General features: G+C 42.2%; 1 protein-coding gene across 1 annotated transcript in view; it reads right to left on the reverse strand.

The window, feature by feature from the left end:
• Window positions 1-231: 231 nt before the first annotated feature.
• The window catches only part of snap25a (synaptosome associated protein 25a), a 38,880-nt gene continuing 21,337 nt past the window's right edge, over window positions 232-17,774 (reverse strand). Inside the window, exons 3-8 of the mRNA XM_080790171.1 lie at window positions 17,286-17,327; window positions 10,841-10,889; window positions 7,175-7,292; window positions 2,517-2,636; window positions 1,123-1,267; window positions 232-370 (exon numbers count right to left, since the gene is read on the reverse strand). Coding sequence (XP_080646297.1) covers window positions 302-370; window positions 1,123-1,267; window positions 2,517-2,636; window positions 7,175-7,292; window positions 10,841-10,889; window positions 17,286-17,327 — 543 coding nt within the window. The 3' untranslated portion in view covers window positions 232-301. The remainder of the gene's footprint in view (window positions 371-1,122; window positions 1,268-2,516; window positions 2,637-7,174; window positions 7,293-10,840; window positions 10,890-17,285; window positions 17,328-17,774) is intronic.

Consider the following 17,774-nt stretch of genomic DNA (forward strand, 5'->3'; position numbering starts at 1 on the left):
ATATATTTTTCGATAAAGAGAATAAAAACTTCACAGGTGAGCTAGAGAGCCATCGAGTCACTATATACAACCTTTGGAAAGAATGAGTATAAATAAATCATCTTTTTACGAGGACAATCATTTTTGAAAAAGCTCGACAGACGACACAGAACGACGTTTACAATGAGGGGCAGGTCGGGGGAGGTGATATGTGCATGTGTGCAAACCTAGAAGGTCAATACCATGATGAAAGCATGTCGGCGCCTGATGGCAGGGGGCGCGCACGGCAGGACAGCGTGGGCTCAGGAGGTCGGGAGGGAGCTTAGCCACTGCCCAACATCTTTGTGGCACGCTGGTTGGCCTCGTCAATCCTGGTCTTGTTGGAATCGGCCTGGATGGAGTGAAGAGATTAATAAAGAGAAGAATGTCAGCAGGATATACGTATATCGGTACATTATTGTCTTGTAGCATCCCCCTCATGTTATTGCATTAGGAGTATAACAGAGTAGCCCTGCCTGCAGCCCAGAGGGGGGTTCCCCCTTTGAATGAGGCGGTAGATGTTTAATTTCCCACATGGGCGATTTGGTTTTGAATCCAGGTGGTTACATACTGTAAGAGGCGGTTCATTAGGGCCCTTATACCATAGGTGTCTTATGGGACCCTATGAAGATCCGGGTTCAATAGTTGAGACCGAGCGGGAGTTGCACTTGTGATCATAATCACAATTATACTTTACCTTCTGACTGAGCCACAATTTCTTAACGCATGACAATGTATTATGTAGTGAGCTGCAGATCTTTTCACTGGTTTAGAAATTTCTTGAAAATGTGTGGACATTCTTTCAGGGGCAATAGCCCCTCCTATGTCCAGCTTTTTGTGTGTGTACTGTGTACCGCCAATTTTCTCCTAACGCAAACATTAAATGCCAACATTGACAATGAGTGGACAATTTTTTGTGTTTTCGTAAACACAAACATTTATGACGAAGGTGAGGGGTGCAAATTGTGATTGGCTGGAATGAGATGATGTACGATGATGAGAGCGCTCCTCACTAGTATTTTTTCTTTTTCAAATACATGCAGTCTACATATCTGGCATCTGCCTACTCTATAGTCTATACTAATGGGATGCATGTGGCTGTACCTTATCCATGATCCTGTCTATCTGGCGGTTCTGAGTGTCGATCTCGTTGCCCATGTCGAGTGCCATATGGCGCAGGTTACCGATGATACCTCCAACCTGTTCCAGGTTCTCATCCATCTCATTCTCCCGGGCGTCGTCTGTTACCCTACATGCACATACACACACGCAAATACACACACACACACCAGGATGTATATAGAGAGAGTAATGAGTGTACGTACACGCACGCACACATGCACGCACGCACGCACGCACACACACACACATACACCACTGTTGTCATGTCCATAGATTTCACTTGAGGTTCATTTATGTAAAACAAAACGTTTCTAAGTGAAGAAATAGCAGTGATGTTTTTAGCTAGTCTTCCTTCTCTGGGCCTCCCATGGCACCTCCTCTCTGCTCCGCACCGTCAGATGGTCATCTCTGATCTCTCTGTCTCTTTCTCCTCCCTCGCCGGTCCCACCAGGGTTCCCTTACATCCCACATTCTCACATCACCAGATGGACAATTTATTTATTTCCTCTCAGTTTAAGCTGTGTGTGTGTGTGTGTGTGTGTGTGTGTGTGTGTGTGTGTGTGTGTGTGTGTGTGTGTGTGTGTGTGAGCGGTGAGCGTGCACGTAGATAAACACACATCTTCCCCCTCTCTCATTTTTCTTCTACCTACACAGTAAAATTGTTCATTTCAAGCTTCAATCTGTTTGGTACTGTATGTACTGTATGGTAGAGTATGTTATTACAATAGATAACTAGTACTTCTGCTACGGTTGGATGTGGTCTCTATTCTTCTAGGCTAGGCTATCAGTGTTTCAATGTAATTATGTTTCAATTAATGTTAATTATTGCACATTTGAACAACCTTTTGTCTGCTTTGCAGTGATAGAGAGCTTTATGCTAAAAAAAAATAGGCCCAAGTTATTTGTCATGCTAATGCTTTACTTCAGCTTGACATGAGCACATTATCTTGTGTGTAAATATAGAGGATAATGTAATTTTGAAACGTTAAGGAACTATTAAAAGCCCAGACCACTGTGTGTCTCTGTCTGTGGTGCTGAAATGTTCAAATCCTGCACCCGGTCCTGTCTCTTATTGTCTGATGGGAGCAGTCCAAAATAAACTGCAAGTGGGACATGTTGAACTTGAAACCATTGCGGCAATCAATGGTAATGGTCAAAAAGCCAGCTGGAGAGTGCATGATTACGAAACCAGTCCTGTGCCCTGTTGGGCAGGACACATACAGGTTGAAAATGGCAAAGTTCTTGGAGGTAGTTCGGACATTGTTGCAATTTACACCTCCATTGGCAGAGGGAGACAATGCACTTAAAAGTTATGGTTAACGATGAGGATTTAGCTGTGTATACCACACACCCTCCAGTCTCATCATCCCTCTCACCTGCGGATGAAGCCCCCACTAATGGCCATCTGTTCACGTTCGTCCACCACGCGGGCAGGCTGGCTGGCCACCACGCCATCCTGATTTTTGCCCCAGGCCTTGCTGCCGCCGCCCTTCATCCTGGACACCGGCGATGATGAAGAGCAGCAGGAGGAAAGTGACGATGACGATGGGGAAGAGGAGGAGGAACAGTTATTCATCAACTCAACATTCGCCGCTTAAATTGCACATTCACTGAGATATCTATGAAGAGAGCCTAGGATTTGAGGCAATGCAGCAGCACGTAAATAGCACTTGGCTAATTCATACTCCATCATGCGACCCTTTCGCTCGCCAAAAAAAGGTATTTTCGTATGTAAGGGCTTTTACAAATGAAAATGGTGTAGTTCGTCGAAAGGGTCGTGCAACAAAGTCTAAATCAGATGTAAGTCTACAGCGTGATCAGCTGACATACAGACGTGCTATTTGATAATCATGCATCCAGCACAGAAATATATATTTAAAGCCCAACCCAATACTTCACCGTGCGACTCTGCCACTCGCCGTGAATGTGTCTTTTTCTGGCGAGCGGTAAGGCCGTACGACCAAGCACAAAGTGGGCTCAACACGGGAATAGATTAGGTCAAGCAGAGCATAGCAGGCGTGGATAGGCTGGTAGATCGGTGGGGAGGTACGTTTGGTTTGGCTGTGTGCGGTTTCTGTCATCATACAGCAGTGCTGTACTGTATGTGGCATCGTCACAGTCACTATCTCCACGATGTTATATCTCCTATAGGTATATAACATACTGCTGGAAACCAGCAGCCTTGTATGCTGAGTTACATACCTTCACTCAAGCTGGAATCAAATCAGGGTTTATGTAACAGAGGTAGAGGCATGCGTGCTGACTGCTGCAACACTTGAGATGACTTGGTATCGGGTGCTCCCGACCAAGACCCCCCCGCACCCTCCCAACACTCCACCTGCTGGTTTCTTCTTTAAACCCCACCCGTATACACCTCCACCCCGTACACACAAACACCCTACCCTCCCCCACCCTACATTCCACAGTTACATGTCCCTGTGTGACAGAGAACAGAGAAGAGACACAAGGTTTTGGCAGACACACAACATAGGACGCGTTACATCATCAGGAGGAGACGACGACAACAATTAGTGTGAAGAACAGACTGCAAAAAAAAGGAAACAAGGGGGAAAAAATAACTGAATTAAAAACAAGAAACTGGAGGGAGTCAATGAGAAAAAACACTTTGGTTAATTATTAATCATTAATTTCTTATTAGTCACGTCGGGCTGCTCTCGATAAGCCTTCATATCGCGTAGAATTTATGTTGAGTGAAGAATAATATGACAAGGTTCTGACTGCAGGATGATTGGGTCCTCAACTAGCAATTTCTGTTCAATGGGCTAGCAAGTTGCTTCTGTGCTAATGTAGCAATCTGTAGTCCATGTGTTCCATCACATTATTTTGTAAAACAAAAACACTACAATAAGACTGGGCCAAAAACATGTATATGGCTTGATCGTGTATACGAAACGATTTTAATTTGAACAACAACGAATACAGGAACATGAGCGGCGATATGTAATCGATCATTGTCGTACAGGTACGGTAGCACCAGCGTCGTCAAATGAAGCACGCTTAGACAGAACATCCCTTAGCCAGGAGGGATCATTGCTCTATGATTAGCTGGTCTGTTAAGCCCACCGACCGACCAACGGTCACTCAGTCATTTATAGGGTCCCACTGTTGCAGTCCAGCCATCCAGAGGTTGCATGGGAACAAGTAATACACAAAGCTGGTTGGCTTTCGGAAGATGGAGCATTAAACTGAATTGACAACATGAATGTATTGACATGCATTCACGTTGGTTTGTTATATGAAGCGGCAGATCGGTCAAGGGCTACATCAACGTATCATTGTTAGCTTCTGTTTATCATCAACACTCCTCCGTTTATTCTTCTGTTCAAACTGCAAAACATCAACCTTCTCTCTCTCTCTCTCTCTCTCTCTCTCTCTCTCTGCCCTTTCTCTGCTTGTACTGTTGGTTTTGTTGAGGATGCATTGTGGTTGTTTCAGATGGAGATGTGCTTAGCCTCCTACATTAGATTTATTAATAGAAAATGGACTGAGGCAAATATTCCGGCCCTCTCCCTGCTGTCACAGAGCAGAGTGGTACACACACACACTCCCTGTAGTAATCCTCTGCTCCCGCGGCACACTGCCAGAACTATTTTAAAAGGTTTTTTTAAATAGTAAAAAATGGCAAATAAGTTTAGGGATAAGGGTTAAGGGGTGGCGCAAGATACAGCCCTATAGTCTGTCTCCCTAATCAGTTTCCCTGTAAGAGATGATCTGATTAGATCATGCATGTCTGCAGATCCCTGCAGGGTGAAACTGAAGTCGTTCCATCTACTAACTCATTCCCAGAGAGACCTGCGAGTTGATCTATACACCGATCAAACTCTTCTAAAGCTGGCATGCAGACAGCCTGGATCAAAAGGCATCAGCACCAAAATTGTCTGGAGTCAGCTAAATCTAAAAGACAGCTGGGATTTCAAAGGCATTAGTGTGCCATTTACAGTACGGTCTGTGTATATGCAACAATAACTCACGTACCAGGAAAAAAAGAAGAAAAAAATAACTTCCAACAGAATTGATTCTCTTTGTTCTCGCAGGCATCTCTGCATCTATCTTTGCCTTTTCAGTGAACTTCCCAGCATGGTATCATGGCGATATCTGATGGGGTTGACCTACATGTATATGAACCCACCCCCCCCCCCCCCCCCCCCCCCCCCCCCCCAAGCACAAAAGAGAGAGCTACGCTAACAGTAGTGTGGAACAGCTAGTACAGGATAATGGCTAATTTAGCACAGAGCAGATGACACTGCAGGGAAAATGCACTGGGTTGTTCTCTCTCGGTGGTCAAGTCTCTCGGTGGGCCACAGCCGCACATGCACAAATAGTGGAAATTGCCGATCCACAAGCTCACAGCGTTGCCTAACAACAGTATAAAAAAGGGTTTAAGTGGTTCAACAGTTAATTTGTGAGACTACAGTTTACTCAATATCGAGTAGATTCCACGGCCAATTGTTTTTGTTTCTGATGTAAAAAAACGTTGTTCCGTTTGTCACTTTAAAACAGCAAGTCTTTTCTCTGTCCTCGATCCTGTTTATCCCTCGTTCATCTCCAACCTCTCCATTCCACAGTTGTTATCCAGCTAACTATAAGACATCCCCCAGGCCTGCTCATGTTAAATGAAACATAGAAGGATTCGATCAGCATCAACCAGCAACCCATTCACTGTCTCAACATCGCAGCCTTAGCGTAGAGGTCATCACCACATGTGTGGCATTGTCGTTATGTGGTGCATCAGCAGCAACACTGTCATCATCATCATCATCATTATCACCATCACCATCATTGCATGCATGAGCATTCAACAGGGGCAGGCATTGGCACTTATAATGGTTTTAAAGAATGTCTGAAAGAGTGCGGTTCAGAGAGGGTGAGGGTGGGGATGTGGGACAGAAAGGTTTAGTAGCCTGTACTTGGGTCTAGTAGTTGGTGTTAAGCGGCGTGGTAGTAGTGATAAGTAATAGAAGGTCATGCATGAGGAGAAGTGTCGAGACAGCATCAGGCTTCCCAGAGGCATTTCAGGACCAGGATCATTGCATTGTCATTGGTAGCTGATGCAGTTGAGCTCAACTCTATTTTGGTCACAGCCTTAGGCAAACATCTATGAAAATGTATATTTTCACAGATATTTGCTTAATCCCGGGAACTAAATCACATTATGTGTATCAAATTTGGAATTTTGTTGACAGTAGTTGTCCATAACACTTTTTTTATGTTTAAATTAACTGTAAATTAGATATAAAATGGGACTTCCATGATGACTGCACATGTATGCAGATGATTCCCATTGCGTGTGAATAGGTTTTAGCTCAAAAGAACATGGCACGTATAAAAGGGCACTTGATAGAAGAGTACTCAAAGAGGCACTTGAAAAGATGAAGAGCTGAGTGGAGCAGATCTCGTTTTGCAAAGGTCTAGTTAGTTTCAGCCTGAGTAAAGGCAAGGTCAATTGAAATGATATGTTTGAGTTATATGTTTTTGCATGTTACAGTATATGAGCACAGAAATCAATGTTCCGCTTTTGCAGCATCCATGCACTTTTCATAAGCCAGACATTTAATGATGGCTCTGAGCAATGGACTCAATTAAGGGAAGCTGTGACATGGAGCTGTGGATTCAAGATTGTCTGGAGGCCAGTCCAATGCAGCAAATGAAATGAGGACCTGGGGCCGTTGGCGCTCAGACATTTTGTGTATTTGTGTGCCCACATTCTTCTATGCATGTGTTTGTATATTGTCGGAGTGTGTGTGTGTGTGTGTGTGTGTGTGTGTGTGTGTGTGTGTGTGTGTGTGTGTGTGTGTGTTTGTGTGTGCGCGCGCGTGCGTGCACGCGCGCACATGTGCGTGAGAGAGAGAGCAGGTCAGAGAGAACCCAGGAGTTAGTAGGTTGGAGGCGCAGCTAGAGCTGGAGCAGTTGATTTTTGGCTGATGCCCACTATGCTGTCAGTTCTACCTCATTTTCAGTGTTTCTATTCGTTTTAAATGGCAGGCAGGCAGGCAGGCAGGCAAGCAGCACCTACTTGTTACATGGACAGGAGCAAAGACCACAGAATTTCCCTAGATCGTTCAAATTCTTTTCTGCGTCCTTCATGTCCTTATTGATTTGGTCCATTCCCTCCTCGATGCGCTCCAGTTGCTCTGATTAAACACAAGTCATTTATCCCCCACAGAATGAAGCACAAGAAAAAGGAGAAGGCAGGAAAGAGGAGAGGGAAAGGAGAGAGAAAAAGACAACAACTTCAGACACTCACTGTGACGAAAGAAAGTACGAACAAAACTAAAAAAATTAAATAAAAAGAGGGAAAACTGGACGCCACCACATATTGAAAGAACCTTCCGGGCATATTGTCAGTATATACCTACTTGTGACACGGACATATGAAAAGCCCACAGCAGTTCCCTAAATCTTTTAAATTTTTCTCGGCTTCCTTCATGTCTTGGTTGATATGGTTCATGCCATCTTCAACACGATCGAGTTGCTCTGGTTAAGACAAAGGAATGACAGTAGTGGAATGAAGTTTATTGAGCGGTTGACAGAAATATATGAGTTATGAAGAGTACTGTAGCAACTGCGGCTGTTTGACTGCATGCGTGTGAGATGGTGTGTGTTGGCCCTATAGTAGTGTGCATGCACGTGTGTACATGGGGAAGAAAGGGAGGCCTCCTATGACTGAACTAAAATAAATTTATATCGAGTGCAGGCATTGATTTGTTGTGCCATAATACAATTGTGTGCACTCTCTGGATCTTTAGGCCTGAGAATGGTACATAAGCAACACAAGTTTTACTGTGACAATGATTGTGTCATTTGTCAATAACCTCAGTGATTTCAGCTTATAGAAATCTTTCACTGGTGACATTTATGGATTTCACTCATGTATCTCCTTGTGACTGGGCATCCAAGGCATGGAGAAGCAATCACTGAATTCTGTCATGTGAAGAATCTGATTTAGTAATATATATTACTAAATTGTAATTGTAAAAGTTGAATTAAAACAAACAAAAAAGTAATAGCTCGATGTATGACTTCACAGTGTTCAATATTGTTCAATCTCTATTAAGTGGTGTAAACCTTTAACCTTATAGTCTATAATAATTTGGTATTTGATTCAAACCACTACAGTTGAGAACGGCAGATGAACTTGTAGGTGTGTTGGTTGTCTTGGTCTTGGTGTGTCAAGGTTATGGACATGGTAAATGTTCCTTGTTTGAGTCAAGAGAGTAGATTCTAGTGGTGGATTGATGGAAAGGCAAACCAATGTTATGCACAGGGACTTCACTCTTGTATTGTTGAAGAGTGTTGCGCAAGAGCAGTGTGAAAGGTGAGGAACAGTAATATATGGAGCCGATTAAAAAACTAGTCCATTGACACTGTCAGATTTGTACAATTCCCGGCAGGCAGGCATGCATGCATTTACTCAAATCTATTTAACTAAGAAATTATCTTTGTTCAGATTCAGAATCGAAAACATGATTCTATACAAGAATCAGCTAAAGTGAGATCAACAGAATTAAGACAGTAAATATGTAAGGTACATATTTCTCAGATGCTTCCATTATTTAATCAGAAGTCTGAAGGATTATATTGACAAAGGCAAACGAGAACCATAGTTAGCTCAGCTTAATGACACCTGTTTTCAATTGACTTTTTGATCCTAGGCTATAGAAAGGGACAGGGATTAGGAATTGATGAATGACTGGAGGATGGGGGCATACAGAAGTTTTGTCCCTCAGCCAGTGTCGGTGTACAGTAATTAACAGAATGTATTTTGACTCACAGGGATTTTTGGACGGTTTTAAGGTCTCTCGAGCCAATTGGACAGCTGGGTTAGAGCTGAAGACAACCAATCACATCATCAGTCTGTCTAAACACAAACGATGCGAACTGCACTGCAGCACAGACTTCAGAGGTAAACTGCCATAGAACATAATTTGCATAAAACTGTAGTCAAACAGTTTCTGCATAACTGTGTTAATTTTGTAATACAATCAGAGGTCTACATGCAAGAACATGGCATATAGGCCCGGTCGGCCTAGCGGTCCAGGCACCTAGGCTCCTAATACCTGGCAGCGCATCGCAGGTTCAAATCCCGTTACCAACAAAGTTTGTTGTATTCCACTACCTAAAGGAACATGGCACATGCCCATCAAAAAAATGGACAGACTGCATTGAACCAGGGATTGTACAAAAGTAACTGATGGATTCATTGAATTGAATATGTTGTCATTACCAGCTAAATCGATCGTTTGTTTTCACCTCTCTTTTCCATTGTTCTACACATGGCACGTCAATCAGGTGGTGGTGCCCTATATACAGTACAGCTGTTCTCAGACCTGTTATGGCCATTAAAACGTCCAGAGACAGCCACAGCACGTCAATCAGGTGGTGGTGCCCTATATACAGCTGTTCTCAGACCTGTTATGGCCATTAAAACGTCCAGAGACAGCCACAGCAGATTAAGACTTTGAACAGGTTAAACTAGTATATATACTATATTTTTCACAGAATAAAAATAAATGCTGAACTGGGACTTATCCAAGTCTAATTAGCTACAGCTAGCTATGATCTCTTGGGTAAAAAAAAAAACAATACAATGAACAGCTATGGAGTATGTCTGCTGCACCAGAATGGCTGCAACTAAAAAGTTAAAGTCAAAACTCTCTTTTAATCAAAGAGACTTGAGTACGTGGCATAAAAGGATCTGAGATCAAACTAGAAGTCACCGACCACTAGCTGCCAAAGAGACAAACAAGTTGAACCCAACCAGGTTATGGAGAAGACATATATTGTCTCCTGCTGGGGTTTGGCACTGGGGAGTGCATGGATGGTGTGACACAGTATGCAGTGGGAACCTGTAAATAGTTTTGGCACTTCCATGTGACAAGATTTAATTTTCATTGGCACGAAAAGCAAAACCTGCGTGCGAATCGAGAAAGAAAAAAAAAAGCCTGCAAATTATTATTTTTTTAAGAAAGAAAATTAGGCAGTAGTAAAAATGAAAATGTTAGCAAAACAGGAAATAATGTTTAAGAGAAATATTTAAATGTGTTTGTATGAGAGTGAAAAGTAAAAAACAAAAAAAAGCATCTTCAGTGTGAGGTGAAGTGGCGCCCGTGACCAAAGGAAAAAAATCGAATAAACCATATATTAAATAAGAGCCAAATAGGTAATTATTATCCAAATGCAGAACTCAGGAAACATGACTTAGTTTGGAAATGCACTCAAATGAAAACAGGCAATTGCACATGAAACAATCAAACCATTCACAAATCATATTCTCTTCACTAAAGCTATTCAAACACTAAACTCTGCCTATACATCGGAACCATTATTGTACGTATGCTAATATGTCATTGTTGTATGTGGTGTTGTATATGGTCATGCCATATTATTAGTCAGTCAGTAGATGGAGCTGTGGTTATTGCTTCCTATGGTCTGGTAAAAGGGTTCACTTCCTCTTTTGAGGCAGTTGTTTGGCAGTTGTTTGTCATGTTGATGAATCCCACAGTGTTCTGTGTAAAGAATCAAAGATAAAGACTCTGCATGTTCCTTTCTTGACCTGAAGTTACCACGGTAATATTCTAAAGTATATAGCTAGCCTAAAGACCTGCAACTTATCTATGACTTCAACTCATTGACATTTTGCTTTAGGTCAAACTTCCCATCTCCCCTCTGGACGACTTACCTCCCTGCTCGTCCAGCATAACCAGTGTCCTGATGCCAGCATCTTTGCTCTGAAAGCCAGATAGAAAAGAGGTGGGGTGGAGAAAAAAGAGCCATCAATAAAGAGAATGGTGACAACTGACAGAATCAGTCTTTGGTAAGTGTCAACTTCAGCCTAATACAACCTTATCTTTCCACTCGTTCACTGAGCAAATCCGATAGGCGTACTTGTGGGTTAAGTGCAAGGGAACTTTGATGGCAGTGAGATTGTTATCTGGGGGATAGAGGTGGTTCTTGGACACTTTCCACAGGGATTCTGGCAATTGTATTCATTGTAAACCTCTTGGTGACATAAGGTGGCAGTCCACATAATGCCTTGTTTGAGCAAGGCAGAACACTTTCTGTAAACGGTTAACATTTCCACATGTATTAAATAATACAAATTGTAAATCATAGCATGATCCTCTGAATGTCCCACATTGATTACAGTACTGGCTCTATCTACAGTCCAACCCAATCCATTCATCCCGATCCCTGAAATGCATTTTATCATTTCCCTTCAGTGCTTAACATGAACAAACGAGACTTCACTCCCCTCATTTCAGGATGAGGGCTGATATTGATTAGAAGATCAAAGGTCATTTGGCCTCTAAGCCTAAATGCAAGAAACATGGAAAATGGCCACTGCAGGCGTAACAATATTACACCATCGAATCACATTGTACAAATGACACAATAACATCCTGATAAGAAAGTATCCCCTTTTATCTCTTGAATGTCTGCTTAACATTTGACTGCACACGACTCAAGAACTTACTCAGAATTTGTTAAACACATCTTAATTTGTAAAATTCAGATTAGAAAACTGCAACTGCTTCTGAGCTGACTGCTGTCACTGTGTGAAATGCACACAGTGAATGGGTGATGTTAAACGCTTTGGGTAAAGGCACTATAGAAAGACAGACCGTTTCTAGAAATATATACCATTTATTTGATGACATATAGTATACAGTAGTATGTTTTGGGCAAGGTTTAAAATACATTTGGATCTCCTTGAGATTGGCTCTGTACTGTAAGTGGCTCAGTGGGTTCAGCTCTGGCCTGGTGTTGTTCAAGCTCATTTACTCAGAGCCCATGTCCCAGGAGGAAGATTAAAACACTCATAGAGAACCAACGGACATTGTCACAGGCTCAGTGGTGTGTATATAGTGGTCAGTACAGCAACGTGTTGGAGGTGTTCAAGCTGGGTGTTCAAAGCCATGCATTCATCTTAAGTTAAAAATCACACCTGTGTGAATTGTGGGGCGCTCTTATCATCATACATTCCGTGTTCAGCCAATCAGCTGAGCAGTGATACACACAAAGCTGTGCATAGGAGGGGCTATAGCTATAGATTAAAATATAATATTTTTTTCATAATAATTGCAGGCATTGTTTAAAGCTAATTGGTGAGTAATGAGTATACTGCAGAGATTTAATTATTCTTTCTTACTATACATCATGATGTCAAAGACTATTTACAAAGGAAAGCTTGAAATACTCTTGGGAGAACTCATAGAAGCTCTGTGGGCTCAGCACTTGGTTGAAGATGTTAGGTTATCTGTTCAAGCCCCATTACTCTTAACTGAAAAGTGTCTTTTTGGAGCTAATGCGGCATGAAATGTTGGAAGGCTCCTGAAGAAGAAGCAGAGATTGCTGCTGCCTCAGTGGCTCAGTGGGTTCTGAGTTTACCTGAAGATGCTTAACCCATTAAAACCAGGAAAGCATCTGTGTCATTTTAGCTACTGTATAGCAAGCAACATGCGTTTTTCAGAAAACTCTTAGAAGGCATTTGGTCAGGCAGAAACCTCTTACTATTCTAACTGTCTTTGTTATGAATAAAAAAACAATTGATGACAAAAAAGAAATAAGCCATGTTACCGTATACTGTTATCAGAATATTCTTTATACTGTAGTCAGAAATATATCACATTATATAGCCTACTACTGTACTACAGTACATCATCAAATACTACCGGTATATCATCGGTATGAGTACAAAGATTTTACTCTAGAGCACCACTACCGATAATATAAAAAATTCCATGCCATTTTCATGCTAATGGCATGCGGTGGAAACATAATCCCTGGCAGAGGTGGAGATAATTCATACGTTATGTCCATACATTACTTGTGTTATTATACTGGCTCAGTGGCCTTGTGGTTCGAGTGTCCGCCCTGAGATTGAGAGGTCAAGGGTTCAATCCCTGGCCGAGTCACACCAAAGACTATAAAAACTAATGGGATCCAATGCCTTTCTGCTTGGCACGCCATATCAACGGATGGATTGTGTGTGAGTCCCTGTGACATACTAGCAACATTTTCAGGGGGTGTACAGCACTTGTACATCATGGCTGGGGCATGTACAGTACTGTGCAGCCTCACGCTACAGAAAATCAGGAGATACGCTTCTGAACTATGAGGCTACTTATTATTACACTTGTCATACCTCTGCATCTTCAGCAAGGAGTCTCTCATAGTGTGTGAATGATCCACCACATTCCAAGAGGAATAAATCTCTCCCTGGGGGGAGCTCCCAGTAACAATCACCCCACCATCCCATGCAGGACCAGTGAAGCAGGGCCTCACACAGCTCCATTCTGCTTACTTATTCAAATCACATGGATACCTTTTGGTATTCCTGACTCTATTAGGCACTGCAGGAGCTGGATAGCTTTTGCAGCTTGTGCCTGTTTATGGTTAGTTTTAACTTCATGAACCCTATATTCTGCATGGGGCGAACATTGTGCATTTGAAAATAGCAGGCAAGTATATAGAGCCCAGGGAGAGGGAGACCCCAGTCAACATTCTAGTTCCTAAGTAAGTAACCATGTAACTTCCAATAGAGCACCGAAGTCTGACGTCACTTTCAGTAGAGGGCGTCAGTCCCCAGGTTCATGTATTTGTTTAGTTGCATTGAAATCCCCATTGAGGTGATTTTAGATCGCCTCATATAACAACTGTGTTTGAAAAATAAACATGTCACCCGCGCTTCACTCATATGGATATGAATAATCAACTGACTGAGAGAAAACGCTAATGTTACTGCTGCTGAATTAGTTATATTTTCGCTAGAAGCAGACTGTATCATATATGAGTGACTGACTGTTGCAAACGATACAGAGACACCTCCCTAACAATAACGCCGAGACAGCTTGTTTATTTTTGGACCACAACGCTTATAGTAGACTATATTAAGATCACCCCATGTTATTCTCCATAGAGAAATTACTTCCGCGAACCAGGGGAATCGTCGGGATGAGCGAGTTACGTCAGGACTTCGGTGCTCTATGCAAGTCTGGGTAGACACTACCTATCACCTACTACAGTGTCTGCCTAACAGTGCATTTAGAATACGTAGATAGACCGTTAATGTGGATACTTACTTACTGTAAGACTTACTGTGAGACTTTTTCAAATGTATATAAATATGTTATATTTACTTTTTCATTATCACATAGAACCCCAATTCTGATGAAAACTAGACCAGGTTCCGGCCAATTAAGTCAAACATATCTCTCTCTCCCCCATCTTTATTTAATTCCATTTCCTCCTTCCATCCACACCCCCCCACATTTCTGTCTCACCCAGAGGTGTTGTAATTCTCCTCTTCGTATTTTTACACCCCATCTCTCTTTCTCTCACTCATGTCTTTTCAAACCTATTGTCCCATCGGTGTGGCAGTAAAACCCATCTCATTTCCCTCTGTCTTTCTCCTCCCCTATCCCCCTCCATCTGTGGTCCCTTCCCGGCCTGTGGTATTGTCGTACCAGGGAGGTGCTGTGCAGTCAGACGATCAATATGACCTTGAGATATGCACTGGGATGCACGGCATGGCACGGCGTAGCGCGGCACGGCACAATGTGGCTGCTTTCTTCCTCATTTCTTGTTTCATTGCTCCTCTTTGATTAGATAGATCTAATAGATACTGTAGATCTATACTTCTGTCTGTTTGTTTTTCATTCGTTTATTTGTATTTATTTTCTCTCGTCTCTGTCTGTCTGTCTGTCTGTCTGTCTGTCTGTCTGTCTGATTTCTACTCTCTCTCTTTCTCTGTCTCTCTTCCTTTGCTTTCCATTTTCTCTCATATTGTCTCTCCACTCTCTCACTCTCTCCACCTAATACTGTATTAACAGTACAGTCATGGACTGCTTGATTATTCCAGCTTGATTTCAGCACTCATGCCTCACCTGTCTTTATTTTGTACGACTACAGCATACTAATGATGTAACTTTAAAGTACTTTTTTATACTTCGTCGTATGACAGTGAAAATAGCCCATCTACAAGCTTACATGCAACGCATTGCATTGCAATTTTTTGTGAGTACTGTATGCTATTTCAGTATTTTGGCTATTTTTTGTTTCGTTTTTGAACGAAACAAATAGATTTTCAAGCTTGTTACAGTACTGTAGCTTGAAAACCAGCACCGCTCAAAGAGAAAATAAATCCTGTAATTACCATACAGGATACATATATATGTATTCATAATTCAAAATTCTGCATTGACAAGGCAATCATTTGTCCTGTCCTTCTGCATTGAGAGTAGCCCTGAAACCAACCAAACAATCAATGATGAACTTTACATCATGAGCTTGAACATCATGAACATTTGTGAGCTTGTTTGGTCTGCTATTTACAATAGAATATCTAACCAGCTAGTGACTAATTCTCGTGCCAGTTGCCATGGGCTTCCCCACGCTCCTCTGGCCTCAGACTGTATCGTATATGAGTGACTGACTATCGTAAACGATACAGAGACACATCCCCAACAATATCGCCAAGAGACAGTTTGTTTATTGTTAACTGCCGTGAACCAGGGGATGAGCGAGTGAAGTCCGGACATCGGTGCTCTATTAATAAATACTACCTAAATAAAATACTACCGCTTTACAAACGCATCAACCAGTACTGGACCTATATCTATATTCTATATTATTTAGTGCTTGTTGTGCCGCTTGGCTTCAGCTGCGCCTGCCTGTCATGCTGCAGATTCATTTTCTTCTCACTCCGCTCGCACCTAAATGCACAACGGACGGACAAGCGCTTCATGTTTATCATCCTATCCTTGCTCATAATAACGCCATTTACGACATCATGGTTCATGGTATAACTTCATGTTGTGATAATAATATAGCAGCAGCAGTCTACTATACTATGCTACAAGCACAGTACAACTTCATCATCCTATCCTTGTTTAAACATTGATCTAACTGGGAAATGTTCTGCTGTTACAATCATGACAGAATCACGACAGTTTGACATTGTTCAAGCTATTTTCGGTGCGCAACAGAGACGACTCACTTGCTGTGATGTGAGCGCTGAGCGGCCGGGCCACATATCCCCCACCTGTGTAACCAGGCCTGTGGAATTCATAGGCAGTCATAGTAGCTAATTTGAATGGAATCTGATCAAACTGACTGATACTGATTCAGAACAATATCTTGCCGTCAGGTGGAAACCTTGTATGACCAAAACCATTCCTTTACAAAATATGGGAGGCATACTATGGTCCGACGGAGCATTGGTTCGACATGCGTCCGCACCTCGGACTAGCGCCTGCTCCCATGCTTGTGGTTATGGTTAGGTTAGGGTTTGAGGTGGGTTGTCGTTTTTCGGACCAATGGTATGTCGGACCAAACACATGCACCCACAAAATATATAATGATACAAAATAAATAAAATAGCCTATATTCATATCTCGACACGTTGGGAGCTTGTAGATCTGCTATTTTTTTTTTACTGTGGACCACCACCGCAGCAAATGACTGTCATAATTTCTTGTTTTATATATTCATGTATTTACAACTTTGTATGGGTCCGACTCTGGACCGTCAAGCAGAACCATGTATTCTAAAATAACAAGGGGCTTGCATTGTTCTGCCTGTACCAGGCCAGCCTCAGTACTGTTCTGAACGGAACAGCAAATCTACAGCAGTGCCCTCGTATGTTTCATACATGTACTGTACGTGCTCTGCTGCCCAGCTCTGAAGCAGCTACTGTATTGTCTGGTTCTACTTTGCATGGCTTTCTTTGTTGATAGTGTGGGGACATGAGGATTAGTGCAGGACACTGCACTGCTGTGTACTGTACGGTAATCTATACGTCTAACTATACGGTATCTCATTGCTGCCTCATTTCCACACTAACTCTTCAACAGATTGACTACAGTACAGTACAAAGTACTAATCTACTGTGTAGCCGTCTTAGGAAAAACAAAGCTTGCATGAATGTTCATCCCAAGTTTATTATTAAATATGTATACAGTAGTAGATTCAGCTATCCTTTTTTCCAAGACTATACTACTATACTAAAATTATGTGAAAGGGATACTTCTGTGTTGTGGATACATACAGTAAGGGTCCATTTGTATATTACACTGTACAGATATTCATATAACTTAATATAAAGTGTTATGGGATTTTCTTACCTCTTCCACCAGTTGTAACATACGGCGAGTGCTCTCCAGTGACTGTGGAGAAAGCAGACAAGATAACAGATGAGAACCATGCAGTACGCACACACATTGTTGTAAAATAAATGTTTTGAAAATCATGCAGAACTAATGCAGGGCAGTTGCAGCACGTCTTATAAAGTGGATTTAAAAGACTATCAGTGGATGAACTGAGCTAGTGCTGAACATAGTCCTGTGTCCACGCTGTAAGCAAAGCGGTAGAATTAAGTCTAGACTTTCTAGACTCGATAATTAATTGTTAAGTGTGTGCATGTGCACAGTTTGCACACACGTACGCACGCACACACACACACCCACTCATGTGTGAACACAAACATGCAAAACATGTTTATGTGTACTTGAAGGGGGCATGAAAGGAGTGTCCACGTTGCAGCCCTGAGTATTAATGAGATCAATGAGATTCTGCAAATCCTATCGCCACGATAAGCAGCAGTTACAGGCTCA

Source organism: Protomyctophum bolini (genome assembly GCF_963924005.1).
Source record: "Protomyctophum bolini genome assembly, chromosome: 19".
Lineage (NCBI taxonomy): Eukaryota > Metazoa > Chordata > Actinopteri > Myctophiformes > Myctophidae > Protomyctophum > Protomyctophum bolini.